We start from the raw sequence: 23,064 nt of genomic DNA on the forward strand, positions 1-23,064 counted from the left end.
GAGTGTGTAATATACGGAGAGTATTAAAGTAGATGACAGGGCCAATATGGAACCCACTCCTCCAAAAGAATTTTAAAATCTTTGCAAGAATCATATTAATATTTTGAAAAATTGTGTATAATATACGAGAAAATGTCCTACAAACTCGTTTTGCTCAGGGGACACATGGTAGGCTTTAGTAATGGCACTTTTAGAATCATGCCTTGAAGCTTTGTGGAGTTCTACAAAATATAAGAAAAAAATCCATCAACATATTACATTATATTTAGCTCTGAAACCAAATCCTTTAAAACTCTTTTACATTTAAAAATAATGGTAGTGACAAAGTTAAGAGAAAATAATTTTATTTTTATAAAATAAATTAAACTAGGAGTAATCTTAAATTATAGTATTGCCTGTGACACAATTATACACTTTCTTAACTTTGAACGGGTATACCACTGATTTACATCCATGTAGCAAATAACACATAGCATATCAATAAATATGTATGACCATGTTAACTACATTTTTTTAAAAGGCATGGACATTTAATAATCATGTATACCTGACACACCAAAAATTTTAGCAGTCAATTTTATGTCTTTTGTTTGTTTCTTTATAACAACACCACCTCTTTATTTTCATTCAATTTACAATATAGATTAATTTATCAGACTGAAATGTAGCAGGAATGCTTTCAATGTTGGGTTTTCTTTGAATACACATTTCTAGTTAGCAATAAATGTATTAACTGAAAATTGCATGTGCCCTGTACTCAGTGAAAAACTTTTGCATCATAATATTTTCAACCAACTAAAAATTCAGTGCACTTTTCTCATTATATTCATCTTTATGATAAAATTTTTTGGATTTTAGCTCAGACAATATTATTAAGGAATATTTAAATTAAAAAATAAAATAGATCAGTAATTTTTTGAGCAGCATAATTTAAACAAATTTCTTGAAACATATAACATGGTCTAACACACCACACTTCCAGTATCATATTTTCAGAAAGACAGCTTCAAATTTATAAGTATTTAAGTGTCTGTGTTTGGGTGGACATTCATGTAGGTACGTCTGTTATACAAGTGACTGCAACAGATGCAGATGATGCCAACTATGGAAACAGTGCCAAAGTGGTCTACAGCATATTGCAAGGACAGCCATATTTTTCAGTGGACCCAGAATCAGGTATCAACATTTAATAGTTGGTCTCTTTCTCATTATGTAATACATCTTGATGCACAATTAATTTAAAGATTTATTTTTCTTTTTTAAAAAAGCTATCTATTAAGTATCACGTTTTTATTGACTCCTTACATTTATTCTATGAAAGCAAAATCAAATATCCTATCCATTTAAAAGCTTTGAACCCTTAAATTCCTTAGACTGCTATTTATTGAGTTTAAATTTATGGCTCTATATACAAAATTTTACAGAGATTCAAAACATTTTGTGTCCTAGGAAATATTCAAACAAAAAATGTAACAATCACCAAAATCAAACAAGTTTATTCATCTAAAGATTTTTGACTGAAGGTAATTTTTTAATCAAAATGATAATTAATTGACTTTGCAAAACTCCTTCCCTGAACAAGAGCCCATGAAATAATCTGTTTCCATTCTGTGACTTATGTTAAATTGGTTATGGATTGAAAGACTTTTTTAGGTACATTGACGTGTTATCATGTTTGTTTTGATTAACTTCTGTAAATGGATCTTGCATGGCTTCATTTTAAAACTCCTTGATTATATTACAAAATTTTTGTCTACTTTTTCCAAAAGGCATAATAAAAACTGCATTACCAGACATGAGCAGAGAAAACAGAGAGCAGTACCAAGTGGTTATACAAGCCAAAGACATGGGCGGCCAGATGGGAGGCCTTTCTGGAACCACCACAGTGAACATCACTCTGACAGACGTCAACAACAATCCTCCACGATTTCCCCAGAGTAAGGGAGGTTTCAGTGATCTTATGCGGAGAGTTTCTCAAACATACTACAAACAGTCCCATACTTTTACTGCTAGTTTCACTGTTAGTTTATGCATAAAGCAAATACACAACCCTCACCCCCAAAGAATATCGCAATTTCCCACAAATTAAAAGTGACTATGATCATTTTCATCACAGAATAGGTAATGCAAAAAACAAGGAAATGAGGTTCTTTATGGCAATTTTAATTATTGTCTTCTACCTTTTGAAGAGATATAAAATTTCCCAGACTACTTTTCCTCTCATCTCTTTCCTGACTAGGAGCATGGACTCTCAAGTCTGACCACCTGGATTCAAATACCATGCCTGTCACTCTTTTTGTTTGTACATCAAAATTATAACCCCTTACAATTAATTATAATACCTTACTTAACAATTCTAAAACACAAGGTTGTTGACGTTTTAATATCTATGAAATCAGATACTAAAGTAAAATTAATGCAAGTTGATTTAACTGGTCAGGTTTTTCTTGCTTATGAGCCCATAGCATTGGGATATACCTTGTTTGTATGGCATCAGAGACATATTAAAATTTGCTGGTATCTGTTACCTACTTGTGAAGATTAAATCAATCAACAGCCTTTTAGTTGTTTCTGTTTTTAGGGATGTATTTGAAACCAGGGATTCTTTGCATGCCATGAGGTCCTACAAAAACAGACTCTGATTCTCTGCTGAAAATGTTTCCATTTCACAGCAAATAAAATTATAAGGGGCCCTATCCTGAAATGTTCTGTTAAGGGCTTGCAAATTTAAATTTATAAAATTAATTCCAACACAGAAAAGCATTAATAAAATTTGAAATCTTGATGGTATAATTCTGGATAGTGGGCATATTGCATATGATAAATGTTAAAAAATAAAGTCTGCTGCGAATATGAATATTAAGCCTAATTAACATAAATATAAACTTTGCATTCTGTTTCCTTAACTATAAAACAAAAGAGTATAATTTGATGACTTCTCAAATGACTTGCTACTCTATAATTCTATGATCTATTATAATCTTAGTGGAAGTTTTGGAATTATAGTAGCAATAGTAAAAAATGTTCTTGAACTAAGAACTGGGCTAAGCATGTTAAAGATATAATTTCATGCAATCTTCATAACAAACCTAAAAGTTAATTGCTGTCATCATCCTTATTCTATAGACATTAAAATTAAGGGCTAGAGAATTTAACTAAATTTTCTAGTGATAAGAACTCAAATTCAGGGTAGTTGGATTTAGAAATCCCTCTTCTTAACTGCCAAGCAAATTGGAATCAGACAGACCAGGAAGTCAGACTTAGTTTTTCCTTCTGCTTTTCCCAGTTTTACAGGATGATTTCCTTGAGCCCTATCTCTGAGAATAATATACCTACATGGGTCATATGAGGAATAATGTCAGAATATAATAAATTTAATAAATTAAATTCTTACTATATAGATTTCAACACATTAAAGGTTTAAAAACATTTCTAGATTTCAACACATTAAAGGTTTAAAAACATTTCTAACTTTCATTTTTAAAAAGTTCGTCCTATTATCTCTTGAATAAACCATCACAAACAAAAATGCTTTCATGCACGGTACAGTGTAACATGATTGGCTGAAACTGCAGGAGACAGAAGGTTCATATCTCACTTAAAGACATTAATAAGAAAAAAAAAGAAGTCAATGTGTATAGATTTATTTTTTTCTATCTTTGAGTTAGAATATAAGAATAAATGTGTGTTCTTTAAAATAATTTAGTGTATATAAAAAAGCGTAATGACTATGTTGAAAGCTCTGTATCAGTAGGAAAAAATTGTCTTTTTGTGTCCTCTTAAGCCAAAAGTTCTACATTCTAACTTGAGACATTCACTTAATCTTTCTGGAATGTAAATTTCTCATCTACAAAATGAGAGTTTTCTGCCTTTATAAATTATTTTTCCAGCTCAATAAATCTACAAATTTTGACAGCTTACAATTCAATATAATGAAAAACTGACCAGATCTAAAATTAATTTACTTAAGTAAAAAAGGCAAAGGAAATGAAAGATTTTTGTTATCTAAAGATGAAATGTCAAAACAGCTTTGATTTAATTTTCAGGTATGTATCAATTTCATTCTCCTGAGTCTGTACCTCTTGGAACTCATCTTGGAAGGATAAAAGCCAATGACCCTGATTTGGGGGAGAATGCTGAGATGGAATACAGCATTGCTGGAGGAGAAGGAGCAGACATGTTTGATGTCATCACTGACAAGGATACCCAGGAAGGGATTATAACTGTCAAACAGGTTTCTTCTCACTGTCTTCATTTTTTCATTGAGCACTTTATAATTTATTTTTAATTTTCAGGGAAGAAAGCATAGGACTTATTTCTCCCATCCTTTACATGGTGTCTGTCCTTCATATAAGTAGGAATAGTTGTGATTTCACTTTTCAAATAAGTTAAGCATCTTCATCACTGACACTTAAATGTTGATATAAAACCTCAATTGCTTGTGCATATAATAGACAACCATCAAAGTAGGTTAAGATACTCTCAAAAGTCTGTGTTTTGTTTTTCCATGCCAGAAAAAAAGGGCATGCAGGCATCACATTATTCATGCACTATATATTGTTAAATGTTATGGTTTATTCAAATACATGAAGTCTGAATATGCTATGTGTTTTATGTTGGATTTCTTGATTTTTAATGAGGTGTAGGAGAACATTATAAATGTTATATAGACTAATTCAACTAAATATTAATTTATATCATCCTGATTTCCCTGCTTTCATTCACATCTTGCTTTCCGCAGTGTTCAGATTAATCAAAGATACATATATTAAAAAAAAAAAAAAAAACACCAGCTTTAGAAACACAGGGCCTAAGCAAGCAACTTCTATGAATAGCTTGCTAAAACTCAACTTTATATTTCCACTGATTTAAACTTTGTGTAACTTATAATAATAATAAATAGTAAAAATAAATTACCTATGTACTTATTAGATAACAGTTAATTTACCTGTAACCATCAAAATGAAAAATGCATTACTAAGTGGGACTCAATGTCTATACTATAATACTCAATCACTCTCTTAAATGTTAGGCAAAACAAATATTTACTAATTTATTTGATATACCCATGAAGCAATACTTGGCAAAGTTATTTAACCAGAATTACTGGTACTATTAAAAGAGGTGGTTATTAAATTTTGAAATTGTCTTCATTGTTATATCTGCTATATATTAATTTTTCTTATTTCATTTAATTTCAGAATTTAGACTTTGAAAGCAAAATGTTGTACACTTTAAAAGTGGATGCAAGTAACACTCACCCTGATCCACGATTCCTACACCTGGGACCGTTCAAAGACACAGCTGTGGTCAAAATATCTGTAGAAGATATAGATGAGCCTCCTGTGTTCAGTAAAGTTTTTTACCTGATCGAAGTAGATGAAGATGTAAAGGAGGGCAGCATCATTGGACAGGTCACAGCGTATGACCCAGATGCCATGAACAATTTAATAAAGTAAGTATTTCAAGAAAATTTAAGTTTGCAGAAAAATAATAACCACACTATTCACAAGCTGTATGCCAAAAAACAAAAACCCACAATGTTATGATCAAGTACAGTTATAAGATAAAACTCTTCCATAGCATAGACTCTTAGCTGGGCTAAAAGTATCTTGTAAATGCTCTGGATAGAGTATTTCATTTGACTCTTGTCACACTTTACAAAGTAGCTCCTGTTACTATATCTTTTTGCAGATGATAAAGCTAAAGCACTGAAGACTTACATAACTTGCCAAACAGTTATTGGCAAAGCTGGGTTTGAGGATCATGTTGTCTGGCTCCTGATTCTATGATTTTAATCCATTAGTTGTAGATGATTCTTTTTTATTTTTCTTTCTAGGGCTGCAGGTGAGGCATATGGAAGTTCCCAAACTAAGGGTCAAATTGGGGCTGCAGCTGCCTGCCTATGCCACAGCCACAGCAAAACAGGATCTGAGCCGTGTTTGCCACCTACATCGCAGCTCACTGCAACATGGGATCCTTAACCCACTGAGCGAGGCCAGGGATCGAACCTGTGTACTTATGGATACTAGTTGGGTTTTTTACCACTGAGCCACAATGGGAACGCCTATGTGGATGTGACTCTTGTCTCATTATTTTTGGATACATCATAGCTCAAATAATAGATGGTCTAAACAAATCATTTAGAAAAAAATATTCTTCTGGAAAGGCTCCTAAGAGATACCTTGAAAACTGTCAAAATACCTTCTATTGAAAGGTAGTCCCAGACCCAGTGCATATCAACATTTTGGAGAAAAAAAATATCAATTATATTATACTAAGAACTCAGAGAGTTGGTAAAGAGAGTAATGATATTTGAGAATGGTGAAACTGTTAAAACCTAGTATAGTATTCTTTGGTAAAGTGCAATAATTTCTCAAAAGTTTAAATGCTCTCAAATATGCCACAAACTGAATAAGTGATTCCTATTCATGGTGTTTAAGGAGACTACAAAATAGATGTAAGATAAATGGATGAATAGGATGGGGAATGAAGATGGGAAAATGTGTCAAAGACGTAGAGGCTAAAGACAGATAAATAATAGGTTATCTATTAATGCGTGGCTAAAATGCCTACAATTATGCTTTATTTAAAATTAATTTTTAATTAAGGAAAATAAACAATTAAATTATTATTGGAAATGCCCAAATTTCCTAGAATTTATGTCATACATAGAAAAATAATGAGCACAGTATTTAATATATAACTATTAAATTTGGTTTAAAATGTAATAACTAGTCAAGTGTTAATTTACAAAGCAATATTTGTTGCACTAAACATATCCTAATGAATATTTAATTTCTTGGTCAATTAATGTATTATTAAATAAACAATTCATGAAATTTTAATCTGCAGTTAATAATTCAAGTTTAGCTTGAAATATTTGGTATATTTTAGTTTAATTAGACTTCATTTAACCTTCTCTTTTAAATAAATGTTAGGGTTCAAATTATGTATATTTAATATTGTTCAACATTAATTTTAAAAGATGAGTCATAATGATGCCAATACACAGAAGATTATTTTACTCTGACAATATTGCATCGGCATACAAAAATGCATTAAACTCATAAAATGAAAAAAAAAAACTCATAAAATTAAATGAACAAGTAATCTAGTCTTCCAATGGCCTACACATACATACTAGCATGTTTATATCCAAAATAATGTTTGATCAGGCCACTCAAGATAGGTGTTCTCTTGCCCTCTGTACATACCCTGCTCAACCAATTCCTGCTTCACTTACACCTTACTCACCTGACTCACCTACCTACATACTTGCTCCATTCCTTCTAGTGACGGTTCTAATCTTTAAATTAGAACATCCCCACCATGATAGCTTATCAAAGGACAGTGAGGGGAGTGTCCCTCTGCTAGTTTCCCTAGTAACCCATGAGCCAATGCGAAGTCAATACCTCCTATAACTGGTAGCCTACCCCTCCCTCCTCCACCCCAGCAAAGACTTCTGCCGTGTCCTGCCTGCCATCTACTCCACATAGTGGGGTGTTGCTCCAGGACCTTGCTTCAGAAGTGTAAGCTCCCCCATCCATTAAACCATTGATGTCTTTGTTACTGACTCCAGGCTCTTTTTACAATCTTTTGGTACCAGGAGGATGCTGGTCTCTTGGTATGTATTTGGAAGTATTCATTCCTCTTTAATTTTTTGGAATAGTTTGAGAAGGATAAGTGTAAACTCTTCTATATATGTTTGATAGAATTCATTGTGAAGACTCCTGGTCCTGGACTTTTGTTTGTTGAGCATACCATAAGATTGTGTTTACCATGAGGTATATATATAGTAATCCATACATTTACGACTACACACATACACACGTGATTTTTTTTTAAGTCACAGATCTCTTAAGTTGAAACATTTTAACAACCATGCACATTTTCTCCCTAGTTCCCCTCCACATTTACTATTTTTGACATCCAATTTTACACATTTTTGTTTTGCATATCCCTTAACTACTTATTGTGTATATTGCTGATTTTACTACTTTTGTCTTTTAATCTTCCTACTAGCTTTATACATGGTTGATTTACCCACTTTACTGTAAACTTGCCTTCACCAATGAGATCTTCCTTTGGTAACTTTCATATTTCTAGTTCTGCTTTTCTTTTTTCACTTAGAGAAGTCTCTCTAACTTTTCTTAAAAAGCTGTTTGGTCTCTTTAACTTTTTCTTAAAAAACTCTAGAAAAACTCTGTAAAACTTCTGATGTCTCCAACAAATCTGGATAATACCTTACCAAAGTATTCCTGCTTTTGGGTTCTTCCTTTAAATCACTGTGTAACTCCCTTCTGGCCTGAAGTTTTTGTTGAAATGTCAACTGAGAGCTGTATGGGGACTCCCTTGTATGTAACTTGTTGCTTTACCCTTGCTGCTTTTAATATTCTCTATCTTTAATTTTTGCTGTTTTAATTACAGTATGTCTTGGCATGATCCTCTTTGGGTTGACCCTGTTTTGGACTCTGGCCTGAATGCCTATTTCCTTTCTCAAGTTAGGAAAGTTTTCTGCTACTATGTCTTCAGATGTGTTCTCTGCCTCTGTTCTTTATTTTCCTTTTGGACCCAAAAATATAAATCTTAGTATGCTTAATGTTGTACCAGAGGTCTCTTTTATTTTTATTCTTTTTTTTCTTTTTGCTGATCAGCTTTAGTGATTTCTATTACTCTGTCTTACAGTTCACTGTTCCATTCCTCTGTATCATCTAATCTGTTGATTATTTCTAGTGTATATTTTATTTGGGTTATTGTATTCTTCATCTCTTTTTGCTTCTTCCTTATATTTTAACTCCTTATTAAAAATTTCTAACCTCTTACCATGTTCATCCAATCTTATCTCAAGTTCTTTGAACATTTTATAATAATTACTTTGAACTCTTTATTGTATGAATTACTTATCTCTATTTCATTTCTTCTTGTGGGGTATTATCTTGTTCCTTCATTTGGAATGTACTGCCTAATTTTGCTTAATTTGCTGTTTTTATTTCTATGCATTTGGTAAGTTGGTTATATTTTCTTATCCTGGAGAGGTGGTATTTTGTGAAATCCTATGCATCCCAGCAGTGCATTCCCCTCTGGTCACCATGGATATATCCCCAGGGGTGCCCCCATGTGGCCTGCATGGGTCCCTCTGTTAAAGCAGGCTGAGTATTGTGGGTGGTCTGCAGGAGTGGTTGGCCCCAGGTCTAGCAGGTTGACAGGCCCTTCCCTGTGTGGCGGCTGCAAGCTGCTGGGTCTCAAGAGGAAGAGTCACAAAGTGGGTTGGCTGTGGGGCCCTGGAGATCCCTGGGCTAGTGCTGACCCACTGCTGGGCAGAGCTGGGTTCTGAATTTGGTGATTGTGATGACAGGGGTCCTGAATCAACTATCAGCCTGTTCTTGTGTGGAGCTAGGTCCCAGGGGATCCTTGGACTGATGTTTGTGGGTGAGGCCAAGTTCTGGGTCTAGTTCTGGCCACTGGCGAGCAGTGCTGAGTCTTAGAGTCTCTGGCTGCAGGGTCTAGAGATCAGAGAACTAGTGTCAGCCTGCTAGTAGGTGAAACATCAGCACTGTTATGTTTCAGGTCAAACAGCTATCCAGGTGAGAATGCAGACTTACCCACCAGCAAGCTGGCTGTCATAAGTTCCTCCAAGTCCACAGCATCCCTGAGACCATACCCTGCCCACCAGAGGGCGGGACATAACTGCATCTACCAGCAGGACAACACAAACTACTGGGTTCTACTTCCAGAGACCTTGGGACCCAGCTCTACCTGGGTGGGCAGGCACTAGCCTAGGACAGGCCTCATCAACCAGTGGGGAACGCATCAGCCCCAGGGCACCCTGTGGGCCCAAGCCCCACAGATTTGCAAATGTTTCCTCAACAAGTCAGCGGATTATATATCCATTTCCTTAAAGTAACTTTCAAAAAGCAAAATTTCTCAATTTTAATAAAATCCAGTTATTAAATCTTGAATTTATGGTTCTAACATAGAAAGCACTGGCTGATCCTAAAATTCTCATTCTATTTTTTCATCTAGGAGATTTATTATTTTTAGTATTATATCTATGATCCATTTTAAATTGTTTTTATATAGTGTGAGATATAGACTGAAATTTTATTTTTTCTTTTATGTATATGGATGCCCAATGTCTCCACCCCCATTAGTTACAAAGACTATAGTCTTCATTGAACGAATTTTGTACCTTCGTCAAAATTCAATTGTTTACATAAGTATGGCTCTAACTCTGGACTCTCTCTTTGATTCCAATTATGTATTTATCTATGTTTATAAGAATAACACAGTTGCAGAGCTGTACAAAAAGTCTTCAAATTAGGTAGTATTTATCATTTACCTTATTTTTTCATTCCTGAAGTTGTTTGGTAATTCTAGGCCCTTTACATTTGCACATATCAACTGCTACAAAAGAGCCTGTTGAAGTACTGATTGGGATTTTGTTGCACTCATTGACCAACATAGGCAGAATTGATAATATCTTAATGATACTGAATATATTACTCCTTATACAATGTGTATTTCTGCACTCATGTAGGGTTTTTTTTAGCCATGTTTTGTGGTTTTATGTCTACATATAAAAATATATTTTATATTTTTATAACTTTATTGCACTGCCAAGAACTGCCAGAAATTATAAAAGCAGAAGTCCTTGCCTTCCTCCTAATCTTATGAAAAAATCAGTTTGTCATCATTAAGTATGATGCTGTTAACCTATTTCTGCTTTTGTATTTAAAATATGTTTCTTATAAGAAGCATACACTTGTTCTGCTTTATTGCACAACCTAACACTCTTTGCCTTTAACTGTAATGTTTAAATCATGTACATTTAATGTGAGTATTAATACTAAGTTTAATTTATTATTTTGCTGTTTGTATTTGAATTGCTCTATCTTCCTTACTTTCTGCCTCCTTTGAATTGATACTGTATTTTATTTTGCAGTCCTTTTTATTTCTTTTTTTTTTAATGCTTCCTTTTTTTTAATGCTACCACTGTTTTTTGTTTTTTTGTTTTTGGTTGTTTTTTTTTGTGCTGGGTATAGAATTTTAGGTTGAGGGTGGTAGTTTTTTTCTAGCTCTATACTGAAGATTTTGCACTGTCTTTATTTTTCTCTTTGTAACTTATTTGTTCCTTAAGATGCATTTAAATTTTCTGAATAGTTTTAAGCAATTTATTATGATGTGATTTTCCATAATATGCCTCATACATTTTTGTACTTAAAAAATTATAAGTTTATTAAGCTTCTTGGATCTGTGAGTTTCTGGCTTTTTTCAAACATGGAAAATTTTTCAACCAGTGTTTCTTCAATATTTTTTGCCCTACCTTCCTCTCTTTCAGATCGTTTAATTCTAATTATGTTAGGTCTCTTGAAAGTGTAACACAGCTCACTGGTGCTCTGTTTAATTATTTACTTTAGTCTTGCCACCACCTCCTTTATTCATTTTAAATTGCTCCCATTCATTTTCAAGTTTAATAATCATTTTTTCTTCAATATCTAACTTGCCTTAATTCCATCAGAGAATAATTTTCAACTCACAGACTTTAGTTTCTTTTCCAGAAGTTCTATGAAGAGCTACACATATATCTACTTATATCTACCTATATTATTGCCTAATTTTCCCTCTAATTAAGCATACAGAATGTTTTTAAAACATTGTCAGCTAATTCTGTCAATTGTATCATTTCTGGGTTAGTTTCAACTGATAGACCTTTCTTTGCAGTCACATTTCCTGTGTTTTGCAAGCCTGTGATTTTTTTGACTAGATGAAAAATATTGTGTTTATACTGTGTGTAGTATGGAATAGCTTTGCATTTTCATAAATACTCTTGAACTGTATTCAGATGTGTGGCTAAGTTACAGAAAACAGTTTAATCATTCTGCCTCTTACTTTAGCAACCCTTACTTCCATTGGCCCTTCTTATTGGTTATATCTGTGGCTTCATTTTATCTACTCTCATGCATGTTCTGATCAGAACTCAGCTGAAGTGCTGGGTGGGATCCTCTTCAACTGTCTATGGTTTTCTCTTTGTGAAGCTCTATCCTCTGAAGTCCCCTGCCCAGAAAATTCTAGCCACCTTGGTTTCCCTTGATTCTCAACATCATCACCTGAACTCAAGAGACTGGTAGATCCATCTGGGCTCCCATTTCCTGCATTATTATATAGAAAACTTCTCAGACAGCAGCCAGTTTGGGAGATCATATAATCTCTTCTTTTCTCAGGAATTATTCTTTCTATCTCCTGGCATATAATGCTTCAAAAAAAAACCAATTGTTAAATATATTTATTCTGGGTTTTAGTGGTTTTGAGGCGAGGAGAAAGGGATAAATACAGTTCCTGTTATTTTATATCTGAAGAGGACATTAAAAATATAATTTCAAATAATTTTTGATTATATAACTATAGCCATTCATTTTAGAAAAAATGAATTGCAGTTAATTTTGTAGTAAATTACATCTATAATTCTCCCCCTCCAGCAGTTAACACCAGTGCTATTTTATTTTATATCCAAAAAAATAGATCATCTTTGAAACAATTTATCCACCTCCTACTTTTTAATTAGAGCTTATATAACATAAGCTTATATATTTTATTATGAATATTTGCTAAGTTATTAAATTCTTGATAAAATTCTATTGTACAGATATCATACTATTATGTAGGTAATGCATCACTGATGAAAATGCAGACTGTTTGGATTATCATCTATCTACCTATCTATCTATCTCTCTTTCCCTGTATCTGATAATTTCCTCAGGACACAATTTTAGCAGAACATTCCTTGATCAAAGACACAGTAAGACTTGCAGCCTTACTTTACAGTATATACAAGTAGGTGATGCATTTTTAAATTCATAGCTATCCCAGAAATATTTACTTTGTATAGGGTACTCAATTCTTGAAAAAATAATAAGCAGTGGTTTTATCTGTAAAATCTCAAGAATTACAACAAAGGGAAGAAAAATATTTGGAGAACAAATGATTCTGAAATTACATCTTAAAATTACACTTCCAAATCTGACAAAATATAAGGCCATGCACTCCAAAGTCTGACAAAATATAAGGCTATGCCTGAAAATATAGTATTAAGCCAATTCCTTTTAGCATAAAAATGTATGCCAAAAAAAAGCTTTAAATATTCGATTATGTGTGAAAAGCCAGCAATAATTCAACAAGGAGACAACATTGTAATATTCTGACGCTTCTGTTTGCTCTGATAGCATTTAGAGGGATGACTGATCCCCAGAGCAGAAACAGGCTATGATAATAAGCATCATGGAGAAACATTTTCCAGGGAACGTTTGGGAAGTAATTCTCATCCATAAGTAAATCTGTTCATCAAACATATTTTCTGAAATACATCTGCCACTTGCAACATGAGATTATGGTGACAATTAGCAGCTGTTGTCAGCTCTGCTTCACCTCATTAGTAATCATAGATTTCCCAAGTTATAGGACTGATTATAGCTTTACAGGTTCTGAAAGAACATGTTGTCTCATTTCACACCTATTTTATGCTCAACGTACTTAAAGTTCAACAAATTTTTGAAGAAATCAGTTTTACTGCAGTCAAATAGAGAAGTAAACACAAAACAAACTTGCTTGTAAGAAATTTAGTCATGCCACAGCAAAATATACATGATTTCACCCTAAGCTGGAATAAGTAAATAAATGCCTTCACATATAGCAGTAATTCCTTAACATTTGCTTGATTTTATTACAGAGAGTAAAATCATGTCACAAATATTTGGAAAAAAAGATCTGAACTATTTGTTCAAGCATTGTATAGCCACATTCTCTTTTTAAAGGGAAATGAAGGCTTCATAGTTCATAGCTAGAAAACACATTTCTGGAAACCAGTGTCTGGAAAAGAATGAACAAACTCTTAGATGAATTATACTGACTTAGTGAAAGATGTGCCTGGAATTCAGAAAAGCAAAAGGAATGATATATTCCTGCATATTACTGATATGTTCTGTCGCCTGTAATTTATTTTACATGTTTTCTTGTACTAGGAAAAAAAAAAAAACCCAAAAACAAAACAGGGATCTGCTAAGTGTTTGATTCTTAATTATAGAACATTAAAAAAACAAACAAATAAACAAAAACTAGAACCACAGATCATCTTCCAGTCTCAGCTCTCTTGTGATCTTTTCTACCTTGTTATATTTGCTGTCTATATGATTGGCTCCTGTCTCTGCAAAAGGTATGAATTCAAAAAAAAATTATACGAATGATATTTTTAAAAATGTATTGTTAAAAAATCAACATAATGAGATCAATTAAATATTGTTTTAATAAGCGATCTGCTGGGACATAGAGATAGCTTTGTCCTGAGTTAAGTGTCTTTCAGCCTCTTTCTGGTCATTTATTGTAATCCAGTGTATTTATTCTTAATAGGTAAGCCAGAACATCCTATTCTGTGTTGAAATAGAACATTGGCTGCTAATTAAAAGAAAATTGTCTCTGGGCTTTGACTAACTGCAAGACATCATTGGCAGTGGGGCAAATTTCTGAAAAGAGACCCGGAAGTTTGCAGTGTTAATGTTAAAGTGAATTATTTATAAATCATCAAAGTGATTCTCCTTCATGAATTTTTAACTTGAAAACAGTGCCTTTTAAGGTTGAACCTAAGAGTGGGACAGCCAGAAGCATAGATCTATTTTGATCCCACATAAGTTCAAAGTGAGTCAAAGCTAGATTTGTATAATGTTAGCATTGATGACTATTCCTCAATCATAGAAACCCCTGTACTAATCTCTAGGGCAAGGAGCAATGGGCACCATGCTATTTTTTTTTTATTTTTATTTTCCTCTTGATCTCTGATGCAAATGATAGGAAGTAATCCAAGATCTATTCAGCCATAAGCAGATAATGGTTAACTACTGACCTTTCCAATACTGGAGATAAATATATAAGGGGAATATTATGAATGAGTTCCATTCAACACATAGATACAGTTGAATTACATTCTTTTATTTGCTTTCTTTGTGTTTCTTTTCGGATTGTTTGTATTCATAAGCAGAAATTGGTATAAGTATTGGAGGAAAAGAAACATTTTTTTAATGTTCCAGTGACTTTCTCATCTCACATTAGGAACTAAATTAGAGGAGGATTGAAACTTAGAGATAGGAAACACTATATTTTATTTTATTTTAGCATTATTTAAGCAATAGAAATTAAAAAGACAAAATTTGATGACTTTCATCCTCAATTTTAGTACATTAACAGGTATTTTAAAAATAAGAACTATTTTACAATTAATGAATTCTTAGTTAAATCCCAATATAACATTTGCTTCTAAGATACATCTTAAGCATTTTTGTGTAACTGCTTTTATATCTAGGTTTTAAATTATCCTCTTTTTACTTAAGGTTTCCCATCCCAGAAGGATAGTTATTCTTGGATAATGACCATATGTCATACGAGTTTTAAAAAAATCTAAAAATAATAAGTATAGAACAGACTTGCGGTTGCCAAGGGGGAGAGGGGAGGGATGGGATGGACTGGGAGTTTGGGTGTGGTTAGTAGATGCAAACTATTACATTTAGAATGGATAAGCAATGATATCCATGAGCTCTATCACACACTATATTAAATTGTTAAAATTATTTTTGAAAACTGAACTTACTAATGGATCCCTTAATTTAAGCATAGCTCTTCTAACAATAGACTATGTCACATGTTCTTTATTAAAAATAATCACAAAATTTAGATAAATATATTTTCATCCAATATTTTAAAAATCACCATTGTTTCACAATACTTAGAAATCTAAATATCTATTATGTTTGCTGAAGTCGGTGACTGATGGTGGATATATTACAGATTTATGGAGGAAGCTGTTAATTCTCTAATTCACTAGATTAAAAAGGAGTTCATTTGCTAAATGCCTTTAATAGATATCTTGAAAAATGAGCAAGACTCCAGATGCTGATTATTCTGTTAGTTCTTTGCATCGTTCCTTTAGCTGTCCTTATTCTAACCAGTTTATCTCATGTTTTATAAACCTGTTCTACAAAGCCTTGTCTATGGACTTTACAACATGGGACTTACCTAAGTTTTTTAGAATAATGGAAAACAGTTCCCACACTAGACCTACTGTATCAGAATCTACTTTTACCAAAATTCTCATGTGATTCATAAGAACATTAACTTAGTTTCCTGTGTGGCTCTATTAAACACTTAGCAGCAGAAATCCCAATCATGCAAAAATGGTAGCTAGTACAACATAACAAAAGGATTTTCATATAAGCTAGAATTTTACTTTGCTGTCTTCTTATTCCACTCCTAAGGGTTCATATGATTAGTTTAGGCCCATCTAGCTAGTCGAGGTTAATCTCCCATCTCAATGTCTTTAGCCTTAATCTGCAAAGTTAACTTTACCATGTAAAGTTACATATTCACAGGTACCAGAAATGAGAGATGGACATCCTTTGGATGAGGGTGAGCATTATTTTGCCAACCACTTAATTATACAAAGTTTATGGTCAATTTTTCCATACACAGCCCTGATCAGAAAGAGTCATGTAGTTTTGTGGTCCTTTGTCATTTCAGTTTTTATTTGGAATTAGTTGAAGGGAGAGATTGGAAGACCCTTGATTCATTTGAAATAATCCTTGAATAGAGAACCATTCAAGAGCCATGTATTTTACAACAGCTTCTCCATATTCACTTATACTTATAAGGACTCTGTGTTCACATGTTTTCATATTTTTTTCAACATAATTTCAATGTATCCAATGCAATTGACTCTATCAAATGTAACATGTCTGAAGCACTGCAATAGAGCTATGATAGAATAAATAAAGTGACAATTAAAAACTCACTTAAAAGCTGTCACAAGGATTCATGACTATAAATAATTACTTCCAAAGTACACATAATCATAAAATAGTCATAATAAAAACAGCCAAACATATCAAATTATCTAATGACAATTATATCTAAAATAATTTCAAGAAAATTACAATTTTTTACTTGTCACCTTTATCAGACCATTGTGTGAAATTGTCTGTAACTTTAAGAAATGGGCTTATGTGTCTCTTCTCTGCTAGATACTCTGTTGATCGGCATACTGATATGGACTGGGTTTTCAGTATTCACTCAGAAAATGGCTCTATTTTCACTTTGAAGCCTCTAGATCGTGAATCAACTCCTTGGCACAACATCACCATTACAGCCACAGAAATAAGTAAGTTGGAAATGCATTCATCTTAACACATTATTTTTCACCAAAGTAGTGAAAGAATAGCTTTAAATAGACTTTTTGTCTTGAGTAGAACAATTTTATTAGCAAAATCTGAGAGTAGTGATTTACACTATGTTGGATTTTTGAATTAATGATTATCAAATATTCACTTATTTTAAACTTGATTTTCTTTTACACATACTGTAGGATAAAAATATAATCTAACTTCATAAAAATAATTAATCAGTCTAAGAAAATTATTGCTTATAATTATTTATGATTATAAATAATTGCTTATAAATAATATCCATTCTCAATTTTATCATTTTTGCTTATCATGTTTATATTGCTTATAAATAATATTCATTCTCCTCTTTTAATCATGTTTTTCATCTGAACAATGTAAGAAAGCTGAGATAACTATCACCAATCCAATCAAGAAGTGAACACTCCAGAAATGATCTGTTGCTAAGTTACAAATGGTGAAATGATAACACCACTACTCTATAAATGAAATTGAAATTTTACACATGTTCTCCCTGCAGATAACTCAAAACAAAGTAGTCACATTCCTGTCTTCATCAGAATTCTAGACATAAATGACCATGCTCCAGAATTTGCCATGTACTATGAAACATTTGTTTGTGAAAATGCAAAACCTGGGCAGGTAAGTTACTATAAACTTAAAAAACATTTCTCCTCACAAAGATAGAAGGATTAATTAATTAATTTCTCTTCACAAATATTGATGCAGTGCATTAATTTACTTGCACAATTTATTTTCATGCAAACTATTGTCAGTCTTTGTCACTTGTTTAATCTTCCTGTACCAAAACCCTCACAATGATCTTAAAAATATGACTTTAAAAATATATTTTATATAATCCATGATATTATAGGAAAAATTATAATATGCACTTAATTTATATACCAGGCACATACTGAATATCACACATAAAAAGTTCTTACCTGGATTCATAATTTTACTGATACTGAGTTATAATCACATATAGAATAAAAATACATTATTAAATATAATATGAAGTATGAAAATAAAATTGTTCTGTGTTAATATAAAGGAAATCATAATAATTGTTTTGTTGATTATATTTTGCCCCTTCCAATTGCTCAATCAGGACATTTTGGTTTGATACAAGTTATATTTTCTTTATGATTTTTCAATTTTATTACCAGTGAAATAAAAAGGATTTATAGGAGTTACAAAATCCTCTTATATAGTAATAGTTCAGATATCTCTAAAGTAAGAAAATGCAGAATATGCTCATTTTTTACACTAGTATAGTGTTTTACAAATGACAGCAACTGCACAAATTTTACTGCAGGAAATTTTAACCAGTTGTTTTGATATTTCTTTAAGGAAAAATTAAGTAGACGTTAAGAATCGTATATAATTCTATCATGATTTATTATTATTATTATTATTATTATTATTATATTATTATTATTATTATTTTAATAGTTATTTCCCCAATACAATTTTTTTTTCTACTATACAGCATGGTGACCCAGTTACACATATATGTACACATTCTATTTTCACACATTATCATGCTCCATCATAAGTGACTAGACATAGTTTCAAGTGCTACACAGCAGGATCTCATTGCTGATGCATTCTAAAGGCAATACTTTGTATCTATTAACCCCAAGCTCCCAATCCATCCAACTCCCTCCCCCTCCCCCTTGGAAACCACAAGTCTATTCTCCAAGTCCATGATTTTATTTTCTGTGGGAAGGTTCCTCTGTGCCATATATTAGATTCTAGGTATAAGTGATATCATATGGTATTTGTCTTTCTCTTTCTGACCTACTTCACTCAGTATGAGAGTCTCTGGTTCCATCTATGTTGCTGCAAATGGCATTATGTGGTTCTTTTTTAAGGCTAAGTAGTATTCCATTGTGTATATATACCACATCTTCCCAATCCAACTGTCTGTCAGTGGACATTTGGGTTGTTTCCATGTCTTGGCTATTGTGAATAGTGCTGCATGAACATGCGGGTGAATGTGTCTTTTTCAAGGAAAGTTTTGTCTGGATATATGCCCAAGAGTGGGATGGCAGGGTCGTATGGAAGTTCTATGTATGGTTTTCTGAGATACCTCCATACTGTTCTCCACAGTGGTTATACCTGCTTACATTCCCACTAACAGTTCAGGAGGGTTCCCTTTTCTCCATACCCCCTCCAGCATTTGTTATTTGTGGACTTCTTAATGATGGCCATTCTGACTGGTGTGAGGTGGTATCTTGTGGTAGTTTTGATGTGCATTTCTCTAACAATCAGGGATGTTGAGCATTGTTTCAAGTGCTTGTTGGCCGTCTGTATATCTTCCTTGGAAAAATGTCTATTCAGGTCTTTTGACCATTTTTCAATTGGGTTGTTGGCTTTTTTGCTGTTGAGTTCTATAGGATGTTTGTATATTCTAGAGATTAAGCCGTTGTCAATTGCATCATTTGCAACTATCTTCTCCCATTCTGTAACATAGGCAAAACACTCTCTACATCAACCTTACAAATATTTTCTCAGGTCAGTCTCCCAAAGCAACATAAATAAAAGCAAATATAAACCAATGGGAACTGATCAAACTGATAAGCTTTTGCACAGCAAAGGAAACCAAAAAGAAAACAAAAAGTCAACTTACCATGATTTTTAATATAGAAAATAAAGTGAAATACAGTCTTTCTTCTATTACAGTAGAGATTATAATGAACTAAGTATTCCTGCCCTTCCAAACTTGTATGTTGAAGCCCTAACCCCAGTGTGGCTGTATCTGGAGATGGGGGGCCTCTAAGGAAGGAATTAGGGTAAAATGAGGGCATACATGGGGCTCTGATATGATAGGATCAGTAACCTTCAAAGAGACACTAGGGAGAATCACTATCTCCATATACATGCTCAAAGGAAAGGCCATATGAGTTTTTAGCAAGAAGGTAGCCATCTACAAGACCTCTCCCAAGGAAGCCACCATGATGATGCTCTAATCTTGGACTTCCAACCTCCAGAGCTGTGAGAAAATAAATTTCTGCTAATTAAGCCTTCTAGTCTGTGGTCTTTTGTTATGGCAGCCCAAGCTGACTAAGATAGAGATACAAACCACATTCAACTTGCATACACATAAATAAATATGACGATTTTCTTTTCTTTTCACCAGCAGAGAATCATTACAGTTATATGGATTTAAAATTCTTTTCCTTTTTTCACTTTGTAACATGTAATGGGCATATACCCAGTTTACTAAATGATTTTTAATTTGATGCTTACTTTTCATAGCATGGCCACACATTAGTCAGCTTATTCAACTATCTATTTATTAATGGAAATTTGGTCTACTAATAAAATGCTAATCTAGTAGACAGCACTACAGTGATCATATATACACTACCTGTTATCATTTTTCTCTGATATAATCCTAAAGGTAGAAATAGATTTTTTCTAAATTACTCATTAATGTTTCCAAATAGCATTTGAAATATGTTATATGCCTAGTAATAACTACCATCAAAGGTGGATAATTGCCTATTTATTGGGAAATACCAGATTTTAAATATCTACCAATATATAAAATTTCATAATAATTTTAATGTGAATTCCATTAAAATTACTGAGGCTGAATATTTTTTCATAAATGTGGCCATTTTTAAAAAGTCTTCACAGCCATATTAATTTCCTAAGGCTACCATGACAAATTTCCATCAACTAGAAAGTTTAAAACAACAGAAACATATTCTTTTACACAGTTCTGGGGGTGAGAAGTCCAGAAATCAATGTGTCAGTAGTTCCTGCTCTTCCAGAGGCTCTATGCGAGGATTCTCCCTTGCACTTCCTAGCCTCTGTGGTTGCTGGCAATTCCTGGCATTCCTTGGCTTGTGGACCCAAATTAATCTTTGTCTCCATTGTTACATGACACTCTTTCTGTATTTCTCTTTGTGTTCCCATTTCCCTCTTTTTGTGAAAATTTCATTCACTGGATTAGGGACCATTTGAATTCCATATGAATTCATCTTAACCTGATTATACCTGCAAAGAGCCTGTTGCCAAATCAAGTCACATCACAGGTACATAGGATTAAGACTTAAACATTTATTTTGGAGGGACACAAGGCAACTGACAATAGACTATAGATATTCTTTACTTATTCCTCTATTGGTATGATTTTCTTTTATTGATTCATGTGAGTTGATATATTACCAATTAATATTTGATAATGATAAAGTATAATTGATAACAACTAATTAAAATTATTTTAATAAATACTACTACTATTAACACATCTATTTCATTGTTCATATACTTGGCACAAAACAATTTCATTGTTAAAATTAACAAGGTTAAAAACAAAACACAACATATGTTAGGGTACTGACATATATTTTGTCTTAATATAGGCTTAAACAATCATTTCAAGACCTGAGTTAGATAATGAAAATATCAATGTTGTCTAAGATTAAAATATTACTAAACATTAGTTATTTCTATTCTGGAACAAAAGTTTGAACAAGAATGTTAGATCCTATGTAAATTTTTTCTATGGCATGCTGCAATCTTCTAAGGAGAAAATGTGTAGCAAGTTTGTATTAATAATTATGTACTTTCAGAAGCATTATATAAAGAAGCAAACAGTGACATGTCACTGTCAATAAAATTAACAAAATTCTAGCTAATATCAAGTTAAAGAGAAAAATATTAACTAGTGAGTATGAACGTTGGTGTGGCTGTTGAAGTCACAAAATAACCAAAACAATGGATATATTAAACTACTGTGAAATTCCAAAAATTCTTCCTCACAGAATGTTGGACTATTATACCTGGAAATGCGCAACTGTTTTTTTTAGAGGAGAGATTTGAAAGTAATGGTAATTAAATGACTGTGATTACAGATCACACAGATGGCAAAGCCAGGACTAGAAAACAGGCACCCTGATGTGTAGCTTTGTATTTTATCCACAATAAAGTGCTCATTGGAATTCTCCTGCCCAACCTACCATTTGCTGCTTCATATTCACACTTGGCACACCTCTAACCTACAATGAGCACAGCAGAGAGGTGCTATAATTTCTCAAATTCAACACTGATTTTACAAAACTTTAAAGTGTTTATTTATAAATTCTAAATTTTTCAATTAGCATTAAAAAGAAAAGCAAAAAAAAACGAATAAAGTAGGCAATATGACTGTAATTATGGTGCCATTTAGCTTTAAAATCTTCTGCTTTCTGATGTTATATGGCATATTGCTCATGTTTCCAAAACTATATTTATAGTTTCCTTAATAATTAGGAATAGCTGTGCTAAGCACTTGTGTTTTTTATAAATGCTTCTGTTATGTTCTTTCCTTTGAAACAATCATTAGCTAATGGAGGCAACAGATTGGTAACCAATTAAGAATAACACAGACTGGCAGTATATATTAACAATGTTAAAAGACAAAAGATATTGGAGTGGTCACATTTTTCTTTAAAATTGGTTACTATAGTGGCCAGGGATCAGACAATGATTCATAGAGGGGACTGCAGACTGATAGCTCATGGGCATTTTTCATTTTTCATTAAATAGGTTACATTAGCCAGAACTATAAAAAAAACTTGGCAAATTTTTCTGAAAAGGGCATGTTTTTGTTTACTTAATTTCAGTGATGTATTTAAAGCACAAAGACTGATTTGAAATGTATTGTACTAACAAGAGTTGCTTTCTGTGCTTGATTTAATTAATTTTTCTTCTGTCTTAGTTGATTCAGACTGTCAGTGTAATGGACAAAGATGATCCTCCCCGAGGCCACAAATTCTTCTTTGAACCAGTGCCTGATTTCCCCCTCAATCCAAACTTCACCATTGTTGATAATAAAGGTATAGAATGT

At 32.8% G+C, this 23,064-nt stretch overlaps 1 protein-coding gene across 2 annotated transcripts in view; it reads left to right on the plus strand.

The window, feature by feature from the left end:
* LOC125111892 (cadherin-9) overlaps positions 1-23,064 on the plus strand; it is an 87,010-nt gene that overhangs the window by 58,004 nt on the left and 5,942 nt on the right. The window contains exons 3-9 of one of the 2 annotated variants that reach the window (XM_047754044.1): positions 1,057-1,176; positions 1,770-1,937; positions 4,047-4,234; positions 5,202-5,455; positions 17,061-17,197; positions 17,740-17,861; positions 22,936-23,053. In XM_047754044.1, the coding sequence (XP_047610000.1) occupies positions 1,057-1,176; positions 1,770-1,937; positions 4,047-4,234; positions 5,202-5,455; positions 17,061-17,197; positions 17,740-17,861; positions 22,936-23,053 (1,107 nt within the window). The remainder of the gene's footprint in view (positions 1-1,056; positions 1,177-1,769; positions 1,938-4,046; positions 4,235-5,201; positions 5,456-17,060; positions 17,198-17,739; positions 17,862-22,935; positions 23,054-23,064) is intronic. The other variant, XM_047754053.1, reaches the window with a different exon arrangement.

The sequence above is a fragment of the Phacochoerus africanus genome, chromosome 1 (assembly GCF_016906955.1).
Source record: "Phacochoerus africanus isolate WHEZ1 chromosome 1, ROS_Pafr_v1, whole genome shotgun sequence".
Classification (NCBI taxonomy): domain Eukaryota; kingdom Metazoa; phylum Chordata; class Mammalia; order Artiodactyla; family Suidae; genus Phacochoerus; species Phacochoerus africanus.